Source organism: Lygodium microphyllum, chromosome 17 (genome assembly GCF_053477565.2).
Source record: "Lygodium microphyllum isolate KBCC chromosome 17, Lygodium_microphyllum_v1.1.10, whole genome shotgun sequence".
NCBI classification, from domain to species: domain Eukaryota; kingdom Viridiplantae; phylum Streptophyta; class Polypodiopsida; order Schizaeales; family Lygodiaceae; genus Lygodium; species Lygodium microphyllum.
In genome coordinates this window covers 88,378,446-88,406,103 of record NC_141151.1, presented here as the reverse complement: position 1 = coordinate 88,406,103, position 27,658 = coordinate 88,378,446, and the positions used below count along the sequence as shown (strand labels likewise).

Genomic DNA, 27,658 nt, shown 5'->3' with positions numbered 1-27,658 from the left:
CATGGCACCATGAGGAAGTTGGAGCCAAATCCCAAGAGACATGGTCTACTAATGAGGGTTAAAATTTCCTTGTTTAATGCTTGGAATTGTAGAAATGCATTAGATTACTGTATAGCTTGTGGTGACAAATGACAACTGCAACCACCCAATAAACACCCTTGCAATGCTAAGTCCTATATAAATGGCTACTCATCAAAAGGGGAGGATATGGTGATTGATATTGACAAAGATCATCAACAACAACAAAATACTTCCCCTAGTTGGGAGCACTCATTTCGTAAGCTCCCAAAAAATTTGTTACTACAAATGGATAATTGTACATTAGAGAATAAGCATGGGTATAACTGCGTCTTAAAATCCCAATTATCAAGGTTGCATGGCTTTACAAAAAGCAATAGACATCAATAGGTGCATTAGAGGGGTCTGATGCCTCCACAATTCCCATTCTCACAAGAAAAGGCAACCTTCACTTCACAAACGCAAGTCACACCCAGCTGGGCACAGCCAGGCTACCGCTTCCATCCCTATACCACTCCATCTATGGGACCCCGTCTGGGTATTTTTTGGGCCCCTCTATTAACCCTTCTTTTTGGCCCAAATCATGTTACTGGCAAACCAGGTCGTCTCATTTCCAGGTCAGCCAGATTTAGGGACTCCACTGTACAATGCACGTTCAGTTCTCAGTTCAGTCTTTCGCTTCAGCCTTCATTCTGTTCTTTCTCACCTTCTCTCTACTGCCCACTCTTTTGTCTCTTTTTGCATTGTTCCATACACAAATTGTGTCAATTTAACTCCTCCAATCTTTTCTTCATATTAGTTAAAGGCCCATGCTCATATTTCCTTGCTGTCCAAGATGGCATTCTGCTGGTATACTTAAACAAAATAACAAAATCAGCGGTAAGTATCTCAGAAAGCTGGTTTTGGGCAGCCCCCTGGAGTAAGACCTGGGTTCATGTTGAACTTACTCATATACTATTGATATGTCGGTGTTGCAGTCTACAAAATCAAGCCATGGGAACTCGCCTGCAGTCAAAGTTCAAACAGAAAAGTCGATACATACCATACACAGTCAAGTGTGTTGCACATACACCTGTATACAGTTACAGAACCAGGAAGATACATGGTACATCACCATTCTGTCCCGCTTATCCATTTTTAAATAGACAATAATTTCCTGCATCGTGCCAATTCGTTCAGAAATCGCCTTCAGCACCCAGACTTAATGGTGTTCTATGTCCTCTTTTTCTGAGTTAAAACCTTTGCAAGCACCTTGCAAAATCGTATACACCCCCACTTACATCAGTGATATCTATTAAGGTAGGATGCAAGTTGGGTTGTGCCATATCCCCAGGATACAACTGCCTAACTTTCTGCGCTAACTATAAAAGAAGATAAGAGGTAGAAGCTGAATTTAAGAAGAAAAAGCCCAAATTTTCAATGCACAATGCATTCCGCAACACAAAAAGTTCTCACACTACGTCAAGTGCGTCCAGTGTTGACACACAAATCCCAGATACTTCCAGGAATCTAATGTATTTCCAATGAAGGGGACTATAAGCCCAAAAATCAGTGATGTCTTTGATACCATACTGGCTGATGATTCAGCAAGTTCACAAAACAAGACTCAAAATCATATCCTGTAACAATCAGAGAAGTGATGTTTCTAACATGTGAATCGTAATAAATTGCTAGCAATAACATAAGAGCTTCTCACAGCTTTCTGTCGGTTATTGTGGTTCACTGCCAGATGGCCGTGGCATTGATAGCTGTCCATTACGCTGTCTTTCCTGTTCCTTGCGCAGTAGATTTTCAGCATCCCTTAACGCTTTCTGCTTTTTCATCTCTGCTTCTTGGGCACATGATCTTATTTGGGTTGCAAATAGATAGAGGGCTTTTGCAGCTTTTTTCCTGGACCAGGCATACATGCAATTGTTATGTCAAAAACTTTTACAGACAGGATGTGCAATAACAGATGAGCAATTTTGAAGACCACATACAAAAAGTTGTAATACCTTGCATCTGCTGTCTCAGAAGCTGCATGAATTGCGTTACCAATCACCCGAGAAGAAGCTTCTCTGAACACTTGCTCTAAATTCTGCCACTCAATCCCAATAGTCTGGCCAGAAAGAAATGTAACGGCTAAATGTATACGTACACTGAACAGCTTCACTGCTCATCCAAAATCATTTGCATGCTGAGGCTTCTACTACTACAAATTATTTGCATGCTGGAGCCTCATTACTCATCCAAAATCATTTGCATGCTGGAGCTTCTACTACTACAAATTAAAAAGCTAATGATATCAATTACTCAAAGTGGACCAGCCATGCAAGTAAATCACTGTGTATTGCAAAGTTCAAACTTACATGTAGAAAGGATGCCAATCCACATGCATAGCAAGTAATCCGTATGAATGATACCCAGAGAGGAGAAAAGATCCTCAAATATTTATTGCAGCAGTTAATGTAGATTTGTACAGCTATTGACTCTAAGAGTCAAAGCTTGAACCAGCACTCTTCACTTCGCTTCTACAAAGCCACCTCACTATCCAATTGGGGACAGCTCTTCTACACTGCACAGTCATCCTTGATCAGTCTTCAGCCACAATCTATTACAGACACTCTGGTTCACCGACCTCCCGAACACTCCAATTTGACAGCAAGACTTCTCTTTGCTGTTCCTCACAGTAGGCATGGACAGAAGAAGAAGAAGATTGTGTTCTCTGATGATCACAATACAACCACAATGCTTCAGATCCATCGATCAGGATGATGACTTTCAGGTGTTAATAGTTCACCTTAAATCCAACCTTGGAAAATGTGCAGCCAACCAGGTTATTTCTTCGCGATCAAACCAATACTTTTTGTCGGTCACATTGATGATTAAAAGCAGCTGACACTATTAATTTGACACATCATCGAAATACGTGAAATATGCCGACCAACAACCAACAAAAGATTGTGACGACCAACTGCCATGACCCTGGACTAATATGCTGCTAATGCGATCTTTTCCTCTCATGCAATCCTAATGTTCACATGGCTCTACCCATCCCATTTCTTGCTTGGTGTATGAGGATGTTGTTGGAGGGGGTAGGGTTGAAGGCCTAACCACGAGGGTTTTGGACAGAAGGGATGCAGAGATTAGGGGAGAGAAAGAGAGTCAAGAAATTCAGTGGATCAAATTAAAGAATAGTCTAACAAGTTCTCTCAACAGGAATTCTGTGCAACACATTGCAACTCTTAATAAACTCTTCTCTGTAAACTCAGTCAGGCCAAGAAACTTTGCGTCCAAGTCAATGTCTCAGACAAAACTCTTCTTGAAACAACAGCAAAAACTCTTATCTCAGCCCAAAAGGAGCTTATACCAATGATACAAAGTATTTTGTTCAAAACAATGCTTCTGGATCACTATAAACAGCCCGGATGAAGCATATAGCCCCCAAGAAACTATTCAGCCCGAAAACTCTTGAATTCCCTGATTAAAAACATTTCTTTTCCCTGTCAAGACTCATGTACAGCAGTAGGTATTTAGCAATACAAATTTGTCCTGAAACTGTCTTTCCCCGGGCGAGCCTTTTGGGAAGAAAGCACCCGTATCAAGCCATAGACACTTGAATTCTTTGCTTACAGCACTTCAGCCCTGTATTGTCCTATTTAACAGTAGTAAACTGATTTAAATCAGTACCAAGAGGCATTAGAGCACTCTCTCCCTTGAATCCTTAACACTTTCTTAGTGTTTCCCGACTATCACATGCTTGACAGCATGACCAAAAAGCTTTCAAATCTGTCAAAATTATGAATAGTAGTGTTGGTGCTTTGAAATTCCCTGAATCACAATAGTGACCTGCTCTAATTCAGCCCATAAAACCCACTAAACTCTCCCACGTCAAGCTTTGATGGCTCCCTTTCTCTTCAGTGTTTGCTGCCCATGGTTCTTGCTTGTTATGGGGAGATTGCTTCAGATGCAACACAGCAGTGATGGCACCCCTAGATCCACACAGTCTGTCCCCCTTTTCTACACTGAAAATCAGCAGCTTTTTCTTTCCCACAACATGGCTGGAAAGCTAATTCTCTCCTTTGCCACTTACTCTTGGGTATGGATGATTGCATGATCACTCAGACCTGTCCCTAGGACACTTGGTGTCAGACGGCTCTGAGAAGACCATAAAAGCCAGAGGAAAAGCAGTCAGAAAAAATGAGCACGAGCGATCCTTTCACCTCCCAGCCTTGCCTAGTTTATTGCTGGCCAAACCCATCGTGATCCGATTGCCAGCCGTCAAACCTTGGTGAGTCCTACTATTCTTGGACTCTCTTTGGTTCTAGGCTCCCCTAAACCCCGTTCGGGTGCCCAAGAGCCCGGACGGTCATCCTCGTGCATGTTCCCCTTGATTTACCTTAATGTCACATTAAATATCACTTTAATGTCACATTTCCTTCCCCTTAAGAATCGGTTTCGTCCTCGAAAACGATACTTGGAAGGTCTAATTGTAAATTGGAAAACCTTTTCTTTAAAGTACTTACTCGCTCCCATGTTGAGCTTTCTTCTGAACAATCTTTCCACTTAACCAAACATTCTTGATAAATAGTATTCCTTGTTCGTCTATTACGAACATTTAATATTCTTTTTGGTCCATGTGGATTAGATTGGTCATTTAATAGCTCCTCAATGTCATCATTTAAGATTAGATTATCCAAATCACCCAGCTTCTTCCTTAATTTACTTACATGAAAAACTGGATGTATTTTACTACCAGCAGGTAGTTGGAGCTTGTAAGCCAATTCTCCCACCTTTTTAAGTATTATGAAAGGACCACAATACCTTGGTGAAAGCTTTGGACATTGTCCCTTTTTCATAGTTTTAGTTTGTTCAGACACCTTAAGATAGACCAATTCTCCTTCTTCAAAGGAGATGTCCCTTCGGTGAGGATCTGCATATGCTCTAGCTCGATTTTGAGCTTTTTTAATATTTTCTTGAGCAAATTTTAACATACTATTCATATCCTCCAAAAAATCTTTGGCTGCCTCCTACTGCAAAAGGAGCTCTAGGCTCAAACCCATACATTAACATAAATGGACTATATCCAGTGGAAGAGTGCTTGGCACTATTATATGCAAACTCTGCTATCGGTAGATACTCTTCCCAATTAGTTTGCCTTTTACTTACATATGCCCTAAGCATATCTTCAAGAATTTGGTTAACCCTTTCAGTTTGCCCATCTGTTTGCGGGTGATCCGCCGTACTCATGCTAAGTTTAGTATCCAATTTCCTAAATACCGCACGCCAAAATTGGCTATCAAATTTTCTATCCCGATCAGAAACTATATTTGCCGGAGGCCATACAATCGGTATATGTTCTCTACAAACAATCTAGCCAATTCTGGTGTTTTAACATCAGTTGAAGTTGGAATAAACCTAGCCATTTTGGTTAACCTATCCACAATCACCCACACAGAGTCGTGCCCCCTCTGTGTTCTAGGTAAAGCAACAATAAAGTCCATGGAGATACTTTCCCATTTTCCCAAAGGAATCTCTTGTGGATGGAGAAGTCCTCCCATTTTCAATCTTTCAACTTTATTAACGTGGCATTTATTACATTTGACCACATAGTCAAGGACGTCCTTATTCATTCCGGGCCAATAGGACTGCCTTTTAATAAGACTATAAGTCTTATTAACTCCTGGATGTCCCGCGCTAGGGGTATCATGACACTCAAAGAGTATCTGGCGCCTTATTTCTGTATCTTTCGGGACACATACCCTACCCTTCTAGAGTAAATAACCATTATCAATGGTAAAATTCTTCCACTTGAATCCAGTTTGAGCAACCCCTGATGATCCATTTCTTTGTTGAACATCCTCAGATATTCCTTCCTCAATAGAAGCACTTTCATTTGGATCCCCATTTTTTATTGCTTCCCACATGTTGGAATATGCTGGATCAACCTGGCATTTCCCTTTTAAGGATTCAAGCAAATTGGAAGTGAACTGAGTAAAACTCAATTCATTAATGATGGGCATTCTGCTGAGTGCATCAGCTACTATATTATACTTTCCTTTTCTATATCTTATCTCATAGTCGAACTCTTGAAGGAGTTCGGCCCATCTGGCTTTACGCCCGTGTAAATCCAGTTGATCATTAAGCCACTTAATGCTTTCATGATCCGATAAAATCAAAAGCTTGGCACCGTACAGATAGTGCCTCCATTTCTTCATTGCATGTACTATTGCATATAGCTCCCTCTCATAAACAGAATAATTCTGTTTTGCACGGTCTGATTTCTTGCTTTCAAAAGCAACTGGTCGACCTTCTTGTAATAAGACCGCACCTATCGCCTTATCACTGGCATCAGCTTCAACCACAAATGGTTTATTGGGATCCACTATTAATAATACTGGAGCTGTAGCAATAGCTACCTTAAGTTTTTGAAAACTTTCATTTTGGTCTGTTCCCCAATTAAAGCTCTTTTCTTTCCCTTTAAGTTGGTCTGTCATTGGAACAGCTATTTTGGCATAATCTCGAATGAATCTACGATAAAATCCAGATAAACCTAGGAAGATCTGCAGCTCTTCCAGGTTTCTCTTTCCATTTCATTTTCAGGAAGGAATTCTTTCAAAAAGACGGATTCAAATTGAGCCCAAGTTTCAGGTATTTTATTTGCCTCCTTTAAAGTTTGCCACCACTTATATGCTTTGGGCCCCAAAGTTAAACTAGCCTCCAGTGCTTGGAGATGTGGTGGAGTATTTTTAAGTTTATGTAAATCTTCCCATTTTTGGAGGAAATTAACGACTGTATCTTTATTTCTATCTTTTTCCTCCCCGTGAAACTGAGGGGGTTTCATATCCTTTAGAACTGGATTATCCCTCAACTTGTGGTGGGGTTCCTTAGGATCTCGCATAGTCACATCTAAATCTTTCGATGAAGATGGGACATCCGAGGTTTCTATCTTATTTTTATCTCTTTCTAACAATAAAGTTAATTGAGATTTTATTTCAGTGAGTGTTTGAGTTAAAATTTCCATTTGAACCCCCTGAGCCTGTACACGAGCAGTAAGATCATCAAATTGTTCTCGTGTAGCAAAAAATTCTTCCCACTGTTCTTCTTGCATATCTGGTTCATGGGGATCTATCATAGGGTGGTCCCCAGAACTAGAACCTTCCATTACTCTCTCTTTCTTTTTTTCTACCATTAATACACTGGAATTGGAAAGCAAAGATAAGAAATTTGCATACAAAGTAAAGTACTTTCCTGGTTTTAATGGCAGGCAGCTATTGCTGGTTTGTAAATAAACCCGAAGAATAAGAAACAAATTTTGCCTTCCCGGACTAAAACCGTGAAGCAGTGATGCTGGAACTGAAGTTTCCTGACTTCAATCGTGTATCATCTGACATTTTTTTTCCGTCCGTTCCATGACGTTTTTCTGTCCGTCCCACAGCAGTCGCCTCACGCACAGCAGTCGTCTCACGTTTTGGCGCCTTTGTCACGTTTCGCCTCAGTTGACCACAATCGGATCACGTTTCGCCTCACGCCTGGTCGTTTCGCCTCACGCCTTTCCTCTGCCCGCGACGTGTCACACTTATGTGACGTGGCACAGCACAAGTTACCACTTCGAATAAAGGTCTTCGACGGCTGACGGATGGCTGAAGACCTGGCAGGCGACCTTAATCGACTGGCGACCTGGCGGGCAACGAACAACCTAGCGGATGACGGACGACCTAACAAGTGACGGGCGACCTGACTGATGACAAATCATGTCCCTTGAACCATATGCTCTAATACCAATGTCAGACGGCTCTGAGAAGACCATAAAAGCCAGAGGAAAAGCAGTCAGAAGAAATGAGCACGAGTGATCCTTTCACCTCCCAGCCTTGCCTAGTTTATTGCTGGCCAGACCCATCGTGATCCGATTGCCAGCCGTCAAACCTTGGTGAGTCCTACTATTCTTGGACTCTCTTTGGTTCTAGGCTCCCCTAAACCCTGTTCGGGCGCCCAAGAGCCCGGATGGTCATCCTCGTGCATGTTCCCCTTGATTTACCTTAATGTCACATTAAATATCACTTTAATGTCACATTAATGTCACACTTGGGTATGGACATTCACACTATCTTTAGTCAAACTAAATATTCTAGCCCTATTGGACACTTCTTTTGCACAGTCGTGTCCACATTGTCATACACTTGCCATGTCTTTACATGTTCCATACTTCCTATCATACTCTTGCCAAGGCATGAACAACTCTCATTATTCCTATCAATCACTTGTCATGACACATGGATGCAATTATTCCTGTCAATCACTTGTCATGACACATGGATGCAATCTCGGTATTTAAACGAAATCCGTAAGTTTTTACAGAGTGGACATGCAGTGCCACAACATGTATGTGGGTGATATCCAAGTGCAATACCATTACGTCCTCTAAATATCTGAATTCACCCAATGTTCCACGTGAGTCACTTGAAAGAACGACTAGGACAAAGTGAAGTGATCATCATCTCGATTAACCATAAATACACTATGCAAGGTGAATAAAAACCTTGAACTCTTGTGCCTCTAGGACCAAGGCATTGACTGAGGAGTGGACAGTATGTCCTCTCTACATATCCCAAAACCCAACAAACAGCCTCCGAATGTGTACGGTAGCAAGAAACGCAGATCTGAAGAGTCTAGATCAATGTCGAACGTGACTAAGACAGCTGGAACAGTGGGCAACAAGCTGAAATCAATCATGATGATGTAGGCAACAGCTGATGCAACAAAATGCAACTATCCTGATAGCATGGCAAGCTGTACAAAGTGTTTGATCAGCAAATGAAGCAATAAATGCTGACATCAGCAACAAGCGACGTAAGCTATGATCAAACGCATGCAGCAAGAAATGGACGGCACCAAAATCCAGCCAGTGTGAGATGTCTAGCAATTTAGACAGGCTGGAAACAGTTGCCAACAACAATAGGTGGGCTGGATGTAGGTGACTAGCTGTAAACAGCATCTCAAACTAAGATATCCTCTAGAAGACAGGGTGCAGACAGCAAGGACAAGGACCAATAATTTGTAAAACAAGGATAGGCTGAGTGGTGAGCAACTTGTCTATTTATGGATGAGTCAATCTTCCCAAATTAGGGTTTGGCTTATGAGACAGACACTCTCTAAGAACGCATTTCCTTTTAATGAAAGTTTGGTAATAATTTAGTTTTGGGCCTATAATAAAGAGTTGATTAGTTTCTAATGTATTTTTTAGCTTAATAGCCCCTCTCAAGCCCAAAACTGGAATCATGAAGGGACTATAAACATAGCTCAAGCCCATAATTACCCTAAGGCATCCCACCCCAAAGCAACGAAGGCATCAGTCAAAGGGTGCTCATCCACTACCCAGTGACCTTCCAAGACTATAAACTCTAGAGGCGATGTTTATCTTACCAAGGGAGCCCAAAGGGTCACCCCACAAAAGCCAAGGCATCGGATAAAAGGTACTCATCAACCCTAGTGGCCTACCGAGACCTACAAAGGCACATGGAACAACTTTGAACTTTTTTTCTTCTCCCTCCTTTTTTTTCGAGTGCTTTTGTCCTATCGAGCATCCATGGCCATGGGGGAAAAATAAAAGGAATGGTCAGATCCAACATATCACAAAACAAGCAAGCTAGCCTAACCACCCGTGGGTGTCAATGAAAAAGAAAGGCATGGATAGTACATGTATAGAGCTACCATAGAAATTGCCCAAGGAAGCTACCATGAATATGGTGGATCCAAAGTCGACCACTCTCTAACCGAAAAGGAATAAATACATACAAATATATGTTTACAAGAATAGAATGCCAATGCATCAAAAATGCAACGGGTTATGCAATATGTCATGCTCAAGCAAAATACAATACAATGGTGCCACTTGGATAGTCATGCAATATGTCATGCTCAAGCAAAATACAATACAATGGCGCCACTTGGATAGTGCCCTCACAAGGAAATTATTCACTTGTACAAGCACCCTTTACAATCACAATTATCTTGATGATATGGTTAATGATACAAAGTACAATAATAATATCCATGAAGCAAAAGTAATCAAAATCTTGTAAACACCCAAACCGAAATTGCCTCCTCTTACCATTGAACGATGGAAGGGAATGTGAGAGTGCACAATGGAAGAAGAACACGAACACTGAGAGAAAGGAAGAGAGAAACACTAGGAGAAGGAAGAAAGAAAACTGCACTGACTGAAGATGAGGAGTCAACGAGGGCACCAAATCAGGCTAAGAATGATGATGGCAACAGCATCGGAGACAAAGGAGAATGCTAGAGATGAAGTGTGCTCCTAAAACCTGTAGAAGAGAATGATCAGCCAAGTAGAGAGGGGCAGCTATAAATAATTGAAAAGCCCCAAAATCTGCCTGACCTGCATCAAGGGCCAAAAATATGGCCGACTTGCCAATAAATGCCAACCGAGTGTAGTAAATACAATTCGACTACATATAAATGCTGCACAAATGCTGAGGTGGCTGTAGGGATGCTCACATGGCAGTGTATAGCAGTTTCCATGTGGCAAGGAGCAGCAAAATGAATAGAAAAACCAAGAAAAGCATGGGAAAACCACACTATACTGTTAGAGCTCCACTATCTCTATCAAACTCTAACAAGAGCTTACAACCAAGAGATGGTAGGCGACTAATAAACCCTAAAAGAGGCAAGCTAGCAAGGAAAGATAGAGGAAACCCCCTCTCCCCATCAAGCTGAAGTAGAAGAGGAGGGAGCATCTATGCAAGTACTAAAGAACTAGACAATTGCCCAATTTGGTCAAAACATCTGCAAAATCATCCAATGAAGGCACAGACTGTAGGCGAATGGTGCCTAGCTCAGCCTACTCTTTGGTAAAATGATAGTGCACTCCAACATGCTTCCTCTCTGAAATGATGATGAGTTACCAACTAGTGGTAGCACTCTGGTTCCCACAAAAGATAACTATCGAAATGGCACATGGAAACCAAAGTATCACCACTAAGCTCCTCATGTAGACAATCTCCATGGTGCCATCATAGAGAGCTCTATATTTTGCCTTAGCAATGGAGACAGCCACCATCTCTTGTTTATGGCTGGGCCAAACAATGAGAGTTGTGCCCAAAGGAGAAGATATAACCACCATGGAAACGCGGAGTGTCAAGATCTCAAGCCCAATAGGAGTCTGTGTAGCCCTACAAAAGTGAACCACGAGTCCATAAGAACAGGTACACCAAACATCTCTAAAGACATGTATGCAAGCCATGCAATGTGACTTTTCAGGTGCATTGAAATTCTGACTAAGCAAAGATGCTAAGCAAGCTAAGTCTCGTCACATGTATGTCAACCAAAGCAATTTTCCTACAATAGACCTTTATTAAGTGTGCTCGGGCTGACCTTGGGGATCCTTAGATAATTTCATAGTGGGATCATGAGCTATGGCCATAGTGTCAAAAGTGGATACAGCAATGGAAGCATAAACACATGCTGAAATAAGCTGCTGATCACAAGACAAAAGAGAAAACGCAGAAGAACACTGCAAAGAAGAGAACTCAAAAGAATGCTCAGAAAAAGGAATCCATACATGAAATTGACAAAAACACAAGCATAAAGACCAATAAATGCAGTTGTCTAACCAAGAAAGAGGTTATTTCAACGGGCAAACACCAAGACGCTGATGTGCAAGGGTCAAGAACATGTCCCCGTCCTTGAAATAATCCCAAAAACTGAAGAAGCAGATGGCTTTCTAAAAAACACTGATGGAAATAAGCCAAAAAGCATCAGAAGATGGTCGCCCAAGAACAGTGAGTCAGGAACAAGTCCAATAGAAAACAACAATAGGGATCTTGATCATGAAATCTGATACCATGTCAGAAGTGAATGCAGCCATGGAAGCATAAACAAATGCTAAAATAAACTGCTAAACACAAGACAGAAGAGAAAACACAAAAGAAGTGGATGCAGCCATGGAAGCATAAACAAATGCTAAAATAAACTGCTAAACACAAGACAAAAGAGAAAACACAAAAGAACAATGCAAAGAAGAGAACTCAAAAGAATGCTCAGGATATGGAATCCATATACCAAACACGAGAATGACGCATATAACAATGAGTCACTAGCCCATAGGCACTGGCACCAGCTCCCTCTCTCCAACAAAACCTCAGGTGATGGATCAATGAATGAGGAGGAAGCCCAGAATATATAGGCCAAAATAATGCCATAGATAGCCACGGGTCGGCCAGCATAAAATGCCTAAATAACCACCAATGTGACCACTATAAAATGTCTAAAATACCTAGTAATGTCAGGCATAGCTCAAACTCGCACATGAGTTGACTAGACTACTAACACATAGACCATGTTTGATATTGTGATACTGCTCAACTAACTAAAGGGCATATTTTTGCTGAGATACAAAGATTTCATGCCTAAATTGAACAACCTCCATGCCCACAAAGTAAAACACTTGAGCCACCTCGAATGTAACGCAAGGCTAGGCCTTTATATCTACAATAGTAGCCGAAGTTGAGCATGTAATGAATAAGTCATTGACATACAAAAGGATATAGCTGACCCCCTCGTACAAATTTGGATCATATTTGGTAGAATGGTGTTATCCATCCTATGAAACCATGAACACAATGCTTGCTTCAACCCATAAAGAGCTTTCTATAAGCAAAAGACCTTATCTTTACGATCTAAATAAGAAATACCAGGAGGTTGCTCCACATACACTTCCTCATCCAAATAGCCATTCATGAAAACACTTGATAGCCATCTGATAGAGCGGCGAACCATGGTGAGCATCTAGTGGAAGCAATAAGTAGAATGAGGTCAACCATGCAATCATAGCAAAGGTCTCTTCATAGTCAACACTGTGCTTCTGTCGCAACCATCCATTGTACCACAAGGTAAGCCTTGCATTTGTCCAAAGTCCTATCAACTTTCAGTTTAGTCTTAAACATTTACTTAGTCCTAATGATCTTTTTGTGGCCTAGATGATCAACCAAGATCCAAGTCCCATTCCAATCAATGCTCTCAGGCTCCTTTTCCATGGCCTCTTTCCACTGGGGATATTGTAGAGCCTCCTACCAACTCTCTAGCTCAAAGTACACTATGTAACCTATCATAAAGACAGATGCAAATGAGGCAATAGATACAAGCCAGGCATATCTTCTTGATCACTTCGAGATGGAATTTAATGAAAGGATCCTTGAATTCTGCATGGCCTACTGGTACTAATAAGGTACTGCATCTCTAGGAGGAGGCTTGGAAACGAAAGCTTCTATAGGTGGATCAAGAGTCGATAGTAAACCCGACCCAAATGGTACTATCTTAGGCAATGTACCATGTGGCGACATAGAAGCAACCCCTCAATGTTGGGTAGAGTGGGCGTTTGTGGTCACCTCATCAAAAGGTAATTTGCAAATATAAACTAATTCTAATCTTATATCCTCAAATGTCTCTACAGAGACAAGGTAGACATGTGGTCCAATGGACAATCAGACATGCCCTCTAGAGTTGTGAACAAAACTAGTTGTGATGGCTACCAACGGCGATGTGGGTTTGAGTCCACCATTGCCCCTGCTTTTGTTGATTGCTACCACCCTAGCTCCCTTCTCAAGAGTTACCAGACTAAGGGGAGCGGATTTGATCCTTAGATTTGGATTGTGTACCTCTTGCCTTTGAATGATAGCCATCAATACAACTAGCCTTTTCACAATGTTGGCAATACCTATTTTTCTTAGGTACATTCTACGATCTAAGAGATAATTGGGTGTTCCCTTGTGATTCACTTGCTTGATTTTGAGTTTGAGTTTGAGTTTGATTTTGATTTTGATTTTATCTTCTTGTCTTTCTCTTGCTACCCCTTTTGAGGAGTAGTAACAAAAGTTCCCTCTAAAGAGTGAGTGGATGCACTATGAAACTAATTAAACAGTCGAGTTTAACGTAGTAGCTGACACTCAAATTCTTAGAACGTAGATATAGTGGGTTGTGAAATCACTTGCTGAACAAAGTGAAAGTAATTCTTAGGGAACTTGTGGTAGTCTACGCGCAGTGAAGATTCAATGTTCAACAATGGCAATGGCAGAGAGAGAGAGAGAGAGAGAGAGAGAGAGAGAGAGAGAGAGAGAGTGTGTGTGTGTGTGATGAAGAATATGTGGGTACAAAAGAGTTGTACCACTCTTTAGGTTTTCGATAGTTATATATAAAGGACTAAAGTACAAGTGCTAAGGGTGTGTTCACACCCAAGCACGTATAAAAGGCACAATGGCACTTTATTCCCAACAACCTCCCACCTAAAGGCAGAATACTTGAAGGTTGAGAAAAAGAATCAACTAAGTCTAAGTATATACAAAGCTGAAATACATAACTATCCAACCCCTATCATCTATCTTAACAATGAGCAAACCACTCTACTGGAAGACCCTTCGTAAGAAGATCTGAAGGATTATCATCTATATGTATCTTGAAAAGCTCAATGCTTTTGCTACCAAGTACATCCTTGATAAAGTAATACTTCACATGTATGTGATTCATCTTTGCATGAAAGACGGATTCCATACTAGCATGATAACACTCTGACTATCACAATGGAGAACAGGAGTCTCAGTAATGCCAAGCTCCTCCACTAAGCATGAAAGCCATAAAGCCTCGTTGCATGCCTCAGTGGCAGCCACATAGTCTGCCTCTGTAGTAGACAATGCAACACACTTTTGTCGCCTAGAGATCCAAGAAATTGCTCCCCAAGGATATGTGTTCACGTTCACAGGTGGAGCAGTCTCTAGGATATCCAAGCTGCAAAAGTGTGTTGCATTATCTACTACAAAGGCAGAGTATGTGGCTGCTACTAAGGCATGTAAAGAGGCTTTATGGCTCTCATGTCTTGTGGGGAAGCTTGGTATTACAGCGGCTCCTATCCTCCACGTGACAGTCAGAGTGCTATCATGCTAGCACGGAATCATGTCTTTCATGCAAAGACAAAGCACATAAAGGCGAAGTATCACTTAATCAAGGATGTACTTGATAGCAAGCGGTTTGCTAATTGCCACCAGATGATGGGGATTGGATAGTATATGTGTATTTCAGCTTTATGCATACATAGACTAAGCTTATTCTTTTCTCTTCCTTCACGCACGTTGCCTTAAGGTGGGAGGTTGTTGGGAATAAAGACTTACTATGCCTTTCTTCAGTGTTCAAGTGTAAACGCACCCTTACACTCTTGTACTTTATATACTATCTAAACCTAAAAAGTGGTACATTGGTTATTGTACCATATGCCCATTGTGTCGTGCTTACACCTCTTCTCTCTACTACTCTCTGCTCTCTTGTGACATTAAAAGTGATATTTAATGTCACGTTAAGATCATAAATATGGGATGTGACATTAAAAGTGACATTTAATGTGACATTAAGGCAAATCTAGGGGAACATGCACGAGAATGACCGTCCGGGCCCTTGGGCACCCGAACGGGGTTAAGGGGAGCCTAGAGAGTAAGAGAGTCCAGGAATAGTAGGACTCCAGGAATTTGACGGCTGGAAAAGGAATCCGAGTGAAAGGGGCCAGCACTAATCTAGGCGTGGTTGGGAGGAGAAGAATCACTCGTGCTCAGGATTTTGTTCATCATTTTCTCTGTGTGTTTCCCGAATCATCTTTCATTGGTATCAGAGCCTATGGTTCAACGATCAGATCCGTCGTCTATCAGAGATCGTCAGTTATTCGTCAAATTGTCAATAATACGCCAGGTCGTCAGTCGCCCGCGAGGTCGTCAACTTTTCGCAAGGTCGCATGAGTATTAGGCGCCTTGAAAACGCGACGGGCCGTGAAGTAAAAGAAAAGTGAGACGTGCCAGGCACCGTGAGAACGCGACGGGCCGTGAAGGAAAAGAAAAGTGAGACGTGCCACGTCACATTAATGTGACACGTTACGGACAGGGAAAAAGACCAGAAAAGACGTGGGGTAGCGAGGACCAGACCAGAAGTGGCGTCGCGAGGACTAGGCGTGGGGTCACGAGGAAACGTGACACGACTGCAGCAAATGGAGGTGAAATGTGAAACGTGACTTGGTCACGACTGCTGTTGACGGGTAACTGCGACTGCTCCTGAGATGGACATGACTGCGACTGTTGTGAGAGGGACAGAAGAATGTCATACATGACTGAAATCAGGAAATTGAATTTCCAGCAACCACAGCCTACCATTAAAAATCAGGGAAGTACTTTATCTTGTATGCAAATTTCTTATTTTTGCTTTCCAATTCCAGTGTATTAATGGCAGAAAAAGGGAAAGAAAGGGTAATGGAAAGCTCTAGTTCTGGGGACCAACCTATGGTAGATCCCCATGAACCAGAAATACAAGAAGAACAATGGGAAGAATTTTTTCCTACGCAAGAGCAATTCGATGATCTTACTGCTCGTGTGCAAACTCAGGGGGTTCAAATAGAATTTTTAACTCAAACACTTACTGAAATAAAATCTCAATTAACTTTATTATTGGAAAGAGATAAAAATAAGATAGAAATCTCAGATGTCCCATCTTCATCGAAAGATTTAGATGTGACTATGCGAGATCCTAAGGAACCCCAAACTTACCATAAATTGAGGGATAATCCAGTTCTAAAGGATATGAAACCACCTCAATTTTACGGGGAGGAAAAAGATAGGAATAAAGACACAATCTTTAATTTCCTCCAAAAATGGGAAGATTTACATAAATTAAAAAATACCCCACCACATCTCCAAGCACTGGAGGCTAGTTTAACTTTGGGGCCCAAAGCATATAAGTGGTGGCAAACTTTAAAGGAGGCGAATAAAATACCTGAAACTTGGGCTCAATTTGAATCCGTCTTTTTGAAAGAATTTCTTCCTGAAAATGAAATGAAAAGAAATTGGGAAGATTGGGATTATGTCAGACAAAAGGGAAGACCCCTGCTAACATATTTGGAGGAATATCGTGAGATAATCCTCAAACTGGAAGGAATAGATGAATTCCAAAAAACAAGAGGATTCATTAGGGGACTAGATAAAGCCTGTAAAAAGGAAGTAAAACGGAGTTTACCTAAGACGCTGGAAGAGGCAATTAAATTTGCATTAATTTATGAAGATAGTATGCGTCCAGGTACACTCACTAGTCTCACTGATACAGAGCCCAAGTCTAAGGAATTGGAAACCTCAAAATTTGTGGGCAAATTTAAAATAAAAATGCCATTGTTTAAGGGTAAAAAACAACCTTTTGAAAAGAAACCATATATGAGGCCAAAGTTAAGTCCTGATGACTTTGATAAGGCCAAAAAAAAAAGTTGTGTTTCAATTGCCTATCCCCTAACCATGCTGCTTGGAATTGCCCTCAAAAGAAAAAGGGGGAAGACAAAGGAAAGGATAAGGACAAGGGCAAGGGAAAAGAAAAACAAATCCATGTAGTGCAGATCTTAGAATTAAAGGGCCATGAAAAGTATAAATCTTTAGAGGTCTTGCACATGGATGTACAACATAAGTGTTGTATGTCAACTTCTATGTGGCAGCCTACTTTTGGACCACATGATTTACTTAGAGTACATGGATTGATAGCTGGAAAAAAGGTTAGAGTCATGATTGACGACTCTGCCACACATAATTTTATAAATTATGCACTTGTCAAAAAATTGAAACTTCTCCAACAAAACAGTGAGCATCAATATGTTGTTCGTATGATGCAAGGCCAAGACAATAAAATATGGGATACAATGGTATCCAATTTGGAAATTGAGATTCAAGGATATAAAGATAAGCTTGATTTCCAAATAATGAACATGGAAAGAGCTGATATTGCTCTAGGGAGGGAGTGGCTATGGGGATTAGAACCATCCTTAAAACGTAGCTATCACCATAATACACTGGAATTTGAAAGGGATGGTAAGACTTTTGTCATTCAAGGTGAACATGAAGTATCTCATAATCCTTTGCTGTGTTCTACTGAAGTTCAGAAGCTGATAAAGAAGGAAGTTTATGAGGTATATATGTTATGGTCTCTAACTGTACAGAATACTTTTACTTTCTGTAATATAAAGCAACAATTTTCTTATGTTTGTGAGTTGAATGTTAATAATGAATTGAATAGTTTGTTAAATGATTTTAAAGATGTGTTTCCTTCTGATCTACCAAGTGGCCTTCCACCAGATAGGGGTGATATAAATCACCCAATTGATATAAATAAGGATACACACCCAATTTCAAACCACCGTATAGGTTAAGTGAAACACAGCATCAAGAAGTTGAAAGACAAATTAAGGATTACCTGGATAAAGGGTTTATTCAACCCAGTAATTCACCTTGGGCTTCACCAATTTTATTGGTAAAGAAAAAAGATGGTTCTATGCGACTTTGTGTTGACTATAGAGCACTTAATAAAATAACGGTGAAGAATAAATTTCCTATGCCCAGAATGGAAGATCTTTTTGATCAATTGCAAGGGGCAAAATTCTTCACAAAGATAGATCTAAGATCAGGTTATCACCAAGTAAGAATTAAGGCACAAGATGTTTCTAAGACAGCATTTCGTACTAGATATGGGCATTATGATTTTTTGGTGATGCCTTTTGGCCTCACTAATACACCAGCTACCTTTATGAAGCTGATGAATAGTGTTTTACGGCCCTATCTAGGACATTTTGTAGTAGTCTTCTTGGATGATATCTTGATCTTTAGTAAATCAAGAGAAGAACATTTGGAACACTTACAATTAGTATTCCAACTGTTAAGAACACATTCCCTTTATGCGAAGAAAACTAAATGTGAATTCTTTGCACAAGAGGTCAAATATTTGGGGCATATTATCTCGAAAGAGGGAATCAACATGGATCCAGAAAAAGTAAGGGCAATTATTGAATGGCCACCTCCAAGGAACCTGGAAGAGCTGCAGATCTTCCTAGGTTTATCTGGATTTTATCGTAGATTCATTCGAGACTATGCCAAAATAGTTGTTCCAATGACAGACCAACTTAAAGGGAAAGGGAAAAGTTTTAATTGGGAAACAGACCAAAATGAAAGTTTTCAAAAACTTAAGGTAGCTATTGCTACAGCTCCAGTACTATTAATAGTGGATCCCAATAAACCATTTGTGGTTGAAGCTGATGCCAGTGATAAGGCAATAGGCGCGGTCTTATTACAAGAAGGTCGACCAGTTGCTTTTGAAAGCAAGAAATTAGATCGTGCAAAACAGAATTATTCTATTTATGAGAGGGAGCTGTATGCAATAGTACATGCAATGAAGAAATGGAGGCACTATTTGTATGGTGCCAAACTTTTGATTTTATCGGATCATGAAAGCATTAAGTGGCTTAATGATCAACCAGATTTACACGGGCGTAAAGCCAGATGGGCCGAACTCCTCCAAGAGTTCGACTATGAGATAAGATATAGAAAATGAAAATATAATATAGTAGCTGATGCACTCAGCAGAATGTCCATCATTAATTAATTGAGTTTTACTCAGTTCACTTCCAACTTGCTTGAATCTTTAAAAGGGAAATGCCAGGTTGATCCGGCATATTCCAACATATGGGAAGCAATAAAAAATGGGGATCCAAATGAAAGTGCTTCTACTGAGGAAGGAATATCTGAGGATGTTCAACAAGAAAATGGAGCATCAGGGGTTGCTCAAACTGGATTCAAGTGGAAGAATTTTACCATTGATAATGGTTATTTACTCTACAAGGGTAGGGTATGTGTCCCGAAAGATACAGAAATAAGGCGCCAGATACTCTTTGAGTGTCATGATACCCCTAGTGCGGGACATCCAAGAGTTAATAAGACTTATAGTCTTATTAAAAGGCAGTTCTATTGGCCTGGACTAAATAAGGACGTCCTTGACTATGTGGTCAAATGTAATAAATGCCAGGTTAATAAAGCTGAAAGATTAAAAATGGGAGGACTTCTCCATCCATTAGAAATCCCTTCGGGAAAATGGGAGAGTATCTCCATGGACTTTATTGTTGCTTTACCTAGAATACAGAGGAGGCACGACTCTGTGTGGGTGATTGTGGATAGGTTAATCAAAATGGCTAGGTTCATTCCAACTTCAACTGATGTTAAAACACCAGAATTGGCTAGATTGTTCGTAGAGAACATATACCGATTGTATGGCCTTCCGGCAAATATAGTTTCTGATCGGGATAGAAAATTTGATAGCCATTTTTGGCGTGCGGTATTTAGGAAATTGGATACTAAACTTAGCATGAGTACGGCGGATCATCCGCAAACAGATAGGCAAACTGAAAGGATTAACCAAATTCTTGAAGATATGCTTAGGGCATATGTAAGTAAAAGGCAAACTAATTGGGAAGAGTATTTACAGACAGCAGAGTTTGCATATAACAGTGCCAAGCACTCTTCCACCGGATATAGTCCATTTATGTTAATGTATGGGTTTCAGCCCAGAGCTCCTTTTGCAGTAGGACTGCATAAGGAAAAGGTTCAGGCAGCTAAAGACTTTTTGGAGGATATGAATAGTATGTTAAAATTTGCTCAAGAAAATATTAAAAAAGCTCAAAATCGAGCTAGAGCATATGCAGATCCTCACCGAAGAGACATCTCCTTTGAAGAAGGAGAATTGGTCTATCTTAAGGTGCCTGAACAAACCAAAACTATGAAAAAGGGACAATGTCCAAAGCTTTCACCAAGGTATTGTGGTCCTTTCATAATACTTAAAAAGGTGGGAGAATTGGCTTACAAGCTCCAACTACCTGCTGGTAGTAAAATACATCCAGTTTTTCATGTAAGTAAATTAAGGAAGAAGCTAGGTGATTTGGATAATCTAATCTTAAATGATGATATTGAGGAGCTATTCAATGACCAATCTAATCCACATGAACCAGAAAGAATATTAAATGTTCGTAATAGACGAACGAGGAATACTATTTATCAAGAATGTTTGGTTAAGTGGAAAGATTGTTCAGAAGAAAGCTCAACATGGGAGCGAGTAAGTACTTTAAAGAAAAGGTTTCCCGATTTACAGTTAGACCTTCCAAGTATCGTTTTCGAGGACGAAACCAATTCTTAAGGGGAAGGAAATGTGACATTAATGTGACATTAAAAGTGATATTTAATGTCACGTTAAGATCATAAATATGGGATGTGACATTAAAAGTGACATTTAATGTGACATTTAATGTGACATTAAGGTAAATCTAGGGGAACATGCACGAGAATGATCGTCCGGGCTCTTGGGCGCCCGAACGGGGTTAAGGGGAGACTAGAGAGTAAGAGAGTCCAAGAATAGTAGGACTCCAGGAAGTTGACGGCTGGAAAAGGAATCCGAGTGAAAGGGGCCAGCACTGATCTAGGCGTGGTTGGGAGGAGAAGAATCACTCGTGCTCAGGATTTTGTTCATCGTTTTCTCTGTGTGTTTCCCGAATCATCTTTCATCTCTGCTCTCTGCCCAATATCTGATCGTCTCCACCTCAAAGATCTCAGTCTCCGTCAGCCCCGATGGCAATCTCCACGGTCTGCAACCTGAAATATGTAAACACAACTAATTGAGGCTACTAAAAACTAAGCCTATAAATAGGTTGGAAAAAAGGCCCCAAATAATGCAAGTAGACTGCATTAAATGGAGCTGACTACTAGCCAACCTGCTGCTGTCCAACTGCCTGCCACGTGGCACCTGCAACTAGCCAATCTACTTGCCACGTGGCATCCTGCATATCTGGGAGATGACTCTCTAACACATCTGATAGTTGGCGACGACATTCTGGTGCTCCTAGGTTGCAAGTGATTGCATTTCTTGCTGGTTGAAACAAGCAACAGGTAGATTTGAGGGTTTCTTCGCGAGAATCTCTGAATTTTCTCTCTCTAGCATTATCTCACCCCTTCAATCAATTCTCAGGAGATCTTGGCTTATCTCAACCATTTGGAGCAAATCTGTTGTAAACCCTAAATTTTTGCAGAAATTAGGGTTTAGCAGCCACTTCAAGACCCGTGCCATCAATAGAAGGCATTGTACAATGAATTCAGCACCTCAAATTTGTGAAATTATCGAGGAATTCAAGTGCCAACCCATCCATTGTGAATTTGGGGCAACATTTAGTCTTTTGGGGTTCAATTAGAGCAAGTCTTAGGTGAAATTCAAGGGGCAATTGGCCCATTTTGAGTGTTGAATGTATCTACAAGGGGTTTTTTGATCAGCCAACGAGATTGTGGAATCTCAACTTATACCCAATCCACTAGTCAATAAAGTTAACGAAACACCAAAAGGGGCACCAGTTTTGGGGCCAATAGGGTGTCTACTATCCAAGAATGTTAAGGTAAATTATGCATTTTCAGTTTGTTTATTTACTAATTGTTGTAATTAAGTGCTTGATCAAGAATTACCACCCTATCCAAGAAGGAAGGTTGGTTTCAGTGACCGCCAATAGAACCTCTTTAGAGATACAACGGAGAAGAGCAAAATAAGTACGGGCATCATCGCAATCCCATGTAAGCGCAGCTTCCTCATGGTTGACAAGGTGCCAATCATCTAGAAGAGGAATGGGAAGCTAAGGCAGCTCAATAGCGCCAAAAACCACATATTGTAGTCACTTCTCCACAAACCATGCTTTCATGACAGCGCTCCATGTGAGATAGTTAGGGCCATGAAGTTTATCATCAGTAGAACATCAAGAAGATGACATTGGGAGAGGATGGGATGAGAAGATAAGGGAAAGAAGAGAAGTAAAAAGAGAGTACAGCCAATACACAGCAAAGACTGCACTGTTAGGAGTTCACAAGCATTGTAGAGAGAAGCTGATCAGAAAACGGCTACAAAATCCAGGATAATAGGTTGATTACAGCCAATAAACACTGTCAAAGGCTGGAAAAGACTGTTGCCCAGCCTGCAGAGGCATTAAATGATGAAAGGCAGCTGAGGACAAAATGCAGACTGATCACACATTAAATGCAGGCAATCAGCCAGCTGGTCAACAAAATGCAGGCAGCAGATAACTGAAAATAGGCCGATTTGTTACAGATTGAACTCGCTAAGACAGCAGCAAGCAATAGAAGGCTGATCAGCAGCAAAAAGGTGTGAGGACAAACTGGCCAAAACAAAACACAGCACTCCAAGACTGAAACGAATGTCTAATACCATGTTAAAAATGGGTGCAACCATAGAAGTGTAGAAAACTGTTGTAATAGACTGCACAACATAAGAGACGAGAAATAGAGAAACACAAGAACACTACAAAAGAGAACTCAAAGATATGCTCGGGAAATGGAATCCATATACCAAACACGAGACAGTCGAGTACAACAGTGATTCATTGGCCGTGTGGGCATTGGCACCGGCTCCCTCTCTCCAACAGGACCTACACTAGAAGTCTCCAAGTGAATGATAATAATTGAGGAGGAGGGAGCTTGAATAAAAAGGCCATAAATAATGCCTAAAATGCATCAAGTGGGCCAGCAATAAAATATTCATAAAATGCTGGTCAGCCATAAAATATTGCCAGAAGCCTCACAAACAAGCACCAAAAAAATGCCTAAAATAATCCAGTGTGCATACCTCACAAATACACATGCACAAACTCACTAATGAGCTAACTAATCTGCTAACAAAGAAACGGTGGTAAAAGAACCACTGAAGGAGACAACTCAGGATCCACTAAGGGATGCTCCGCACAATGAGATGCATAGATGAATGCCGTATGATGAGAATGCACATGCAACAAGGTGCCACTTGGACAGGGTCCCTTATAATAGAAATTGTTCACTTGCCCAAGAACCCTTTTACAAAGATGATGATGATCATGCAATGCAAAGAGTAGGTATGACAAGGGAGGCAAATGTCGAAGATAATCCCGAAACCGTCAATACCAAGTGAAGGGTAGGAACCCCCTCTCAACCATGGAAGTCAATGCCGAAGAAAGAGAAACTTGAGCTGGGTCTTCATCTAGTGCCAAGAACCATAATGATGTAGTCTGATGATGAAGGTAGACTGGACATCCCTTAGCTCGAAGAGCCAAAGGAGAATCAATCATCTTGTACGTGGAATGTGCCCATACTTGATCTCAGGAGAGGGCTCCTGTACTAAGTGGCATAGACAAGCCCGAATCTCAACCTTGGGAGAGGGCCTCCAAGCAAGTCAAGAAGTGCTAGGATAGCAATCCACCATGGAAATGGATAAAGAAGGAAGAGCAACACTCCAACTTAAAGAGCGGATGCCAATGGGCCTCTCCATTGATCTCCCTCCATCATATGTATGCCCAATTGACTATGCAGAACAAGGCTAGACCTCCATATCTATACTCCATAAAAAAATGTGAATGTACCACCACTTCTATGGCTCTTGCTACACATGTGAACATATCCTCTCTAGGGCCACTCAATGCTATGAACGCTTGTGTCAATATACTCTTTGCTACCTCCCTAATGGAGAAGATGGGCCTTTTGAATACAACTTCTAGATATGTATAAGGATCCGCATACTCTATCTCCCCCTACCCATAAGTAAAAACATGTACTAATCTTTTGACCCACTATGATATATTAAACACCATAATCTTCAGCCCCATAGATGCATTCCAATATGTCTGTTTGGGATTTTAGAATGCTGGCAAATGCATATGGTAAACAAGCTTGAACTAATGCATTCAAATGTGAACCTTTCGGGGGGGAGAAAACATGCTTTTGATTTTTTCCCCAAACTAATTGTTTTAGTCGAAAGTGTGTGAACCTCCAACTGCCCTATTTTCTGAAAAACAACTTGCCTTTTGTCTTCTAGCCTTAACTGAATGTTGCCCCATTGTTGTTCAACCTCAACTACTAGTTCAAACTTTACAAAAGACTCTCTCTCTCTCCGTAAAAGGTAATTGTATTAATTACGAAAAAAGTACAAGTTTACATGATTACAAGATACATGGTGGCTCTACGCCATCGCGTGCAAGAACTCTCTCTCTCGCTACAAGAAGTAGACAACTCAAGAGTTACAAAAAGTCATGGCGAAGACGCAGCGGAAATTGCCATATGCCAGGGAAGTAAGTCCTCCCGAGGGAGCAAGTCAGAGAGCCAAATAAGATCTATCTGCTAGAGTAAGAGACCTTTAAGCCTGGCCATGTGTCCCTGAACATTAGAGGCGGAATCAAAAATAAAAGCATTCCGAATGGTCCAGTTATGCCAACAACCCCAATATCTAAGAAAATGAAACAAGATCTTCATATGTGGCTATGTCGGTGTGGGGTATTTGGGCTGCCCAAAAACCCAATCGAATGGGCGTAGCGAGAATCCGACCACAGCGCGCTAGACTGCCAACAAGAAGGACCATATTTTCTTAGCCAGAGGGCGAGAAATAAATCGATGACGAGCTGATTCCACACTGGTGGTGCAAAAGAAACAGTTGCCATTGGAGATGCGACGCTTGGAAAGGGCTGAAGCCAGCGGAAGACCACCAATCATTACCCTCCAAAGAAAGACCTTATATTTGAAAGGGGTCTTGTTCAACCAGGCTTCCATCACCGTTACCCTCCACCAAGACCGAGATTTACGCAATCCCCATAGAGTATTAGCTTTAGTGACCAACCATTGATGATCTTTAATCAGAAGATGATACACCTGATTAACTGAAGCCTTTTCCAAATTCAGCCGGCCTGCAAGGTCTCAGTCCTGCCAGGGACAATCCGAAGCAAGGGAAGGAAAGGGTTGTCTGTGCTGTAGCATCATCAAAAGCTGTCCCCATAAATCCCTGTATCCACGAGGGATCTTGAAAAGTCTCCTGGCTGTACGAAATGCTATCAACACATTGTGACTGGCCAGAGTGGCATGTGCCACTGAAGTCAAGCCCAAACGTGCCATGCGGTTAAATTTTGGCCTAAGCTCATGTTTCCCTTCCCAAGAAAGTAACCGCGAGACTGCCAACAATTCCAGTTGGAAGGAGTTAATGACTAAATGGTCCTCCGCTGGATGCCACTGAGCCTTCTGGAGGACCAGTCTCCAGGAACATACCAAATGGGCAAGCAGAGATGATGAAGGACTGGAGAACGGAGCATCTGCATTAAGAACATGCCACCAAGAACCCCGAATTTGGGTATTACCATGCCACAACCCGTGATCCTCAAGAAAATAACGGGCTATAACAACCCACGGGTGATGATCCAAGCACATGGCGTGAAAAAGAGACCAACGGAGTGCCAGCATATGAGTTTTGGCATCTAAGATAGCTCCACCACCCATGCGTTTCAGGGTACATTCATGCGACCAAGAAATCCATGAAATGCCTGCATGCAAGGAATCCTTCTTCCATAACATGAAACGAATATACTGCATAAGAGCAATCAATGCAAAAGTAGTCCAAGGCAGCAATGGCAAGAAATATGTGAGCATTGGTAACATAATTGTCTGAACCACTTTGAGGCGAACATGGAAGGGCCAGGCCTGTGACTTCCAATACAGAAATTTCGCTGCCAATTTCTGTGAAAGCCACTCCAAGAGCTGCTTTGGCAGAACATCAACACCCAAAGGGTACCCAAGATGCTTGACAATGGAGCCACGAGGAACAACCATTCCCTGCCAGTCCAATGACTGCAAATCCGACTCCATGCAGTTGAGAATAGCTGATTTCAAAGCATTGATGCGAAGACCAGAGGCCTGACCAAAGAGAGCCCAAACATCTAATGCTTTACGAAGATTATCCTTATCCGCACGCAGAATCATAAAGCTGTCATCAGCCAAGGACTGACCAATGAAGTGCTGTCCAGAAGGAAGAGCCAATCCAGCCAACTGCGAAGAAGCTGCCAGATGAGATAACATCGAAAGAACTGGATGAGTCGCAAGGGCAAAAAAGAGAGGACTCAAAGGGCAACCCTGTTTCACAGAGCGGGCAAGGACAAAAGGCTGGGTAACACCTCCATTCAGCATGACTCGCGAAGAAGCCACAGCACTAATGGTGTAGATCAGACGAGACATCCGAGCACCAAAGCCCATAGTAGACATAAGTTGTGCAACGAAAGACCAGTCCAGATAATCAAAAGCCTTTTCCAGGTCCAATTGAATCAGCACCACCTCCTGATTAGAATGCCTTGCATAATCAATAGCCAGTTGCGCATTTAATACATTATGCAGAATGTTGCGGCCCTAAATGAAACCATATTGGAGAGGATGCACCAGGGCAGGAAGATACTTATGGAGCCGATTCGCCATTAGTTTGGAAAAGATTTTATACATAGAACCCATCAAAGAAATTGGTCGCCAATGTTTCAACATAGACGGCGAAGGAACTTTTAGAAGCAGTTTAATAAGTCCTTCTTTCCATGAGGAAGGCATGAACCCCGTTTCCCACACCTGTTGAAACATAGCCGTCAATGGTTTCGCCGATTGGGTAGCAAAGACCTCAAAGAACTCATTGGTGAGGCCATCCCAGCCAGGACTTTTATCCTTGGGCAAGTGTAACAAAACTTCCATAACCTCTGCCTCACAAATGTCTGCCTCCAACGTGGCTTGCATGTCTTGGGGAACTTGATTGCGGACCAGATCATAGAAAACTGAGCGGGCATGGGTAATATGGTCTGAAGGTGGAGAAGTGGAACCAAGAAGGTCAAGGAAATAATTCCTACACATATTCACAATAGTCTGCGGATCAAGGACCATTTGACCTTCTGCATCCTGGAGTCTGGTCATAATCTCACGAGCAGGAGAGGCATGGAGAGCTCGAAAGAACT

The 27,658-nt window shown here is 41.4% G+C and overlaps 1 protein-coding gene across 4 annotated transcripts in view; it reads right to left on the bottom strand.

Moving 5' to 3' along the window:
• Positions 1–203: 203 nt before the first annotated feature.
• LOC148022123 (uncharacterized) overlaps positions 204–27,658 on the bottom strand; it is a 38,058-nt gene continuing 10,603 nt past the window's right edge. The window contains exons 4-7 of one of the 4 annotated variants that reach the window (XM_087697764.1): positions 2,013–2,116; positions 1,715–1,908; positions 966–1,023; positions 208–872 (exon numbers count right to left, since the gene is read on the bottom strand). In XM_087697764.1, coding sequence (XP_087553890.1) covers positions 1,728–1,908; positions 2,013–2,116 — 285 coding nt within the window. In that variant the 3' untranslated portion in view covers positions 208–872; positions 966–1,023; positions 1,715–1,727. Of the gene's footprint in view, positions 873–965; positions 1,909–2,012; positions 2,117–27,658 lie in introns of all 4 variants that reach the window. The other 3 variants (XM_087697766.1, XM_087697762.1, XM_087697763.1) reach the window with 3 other exon arrangements.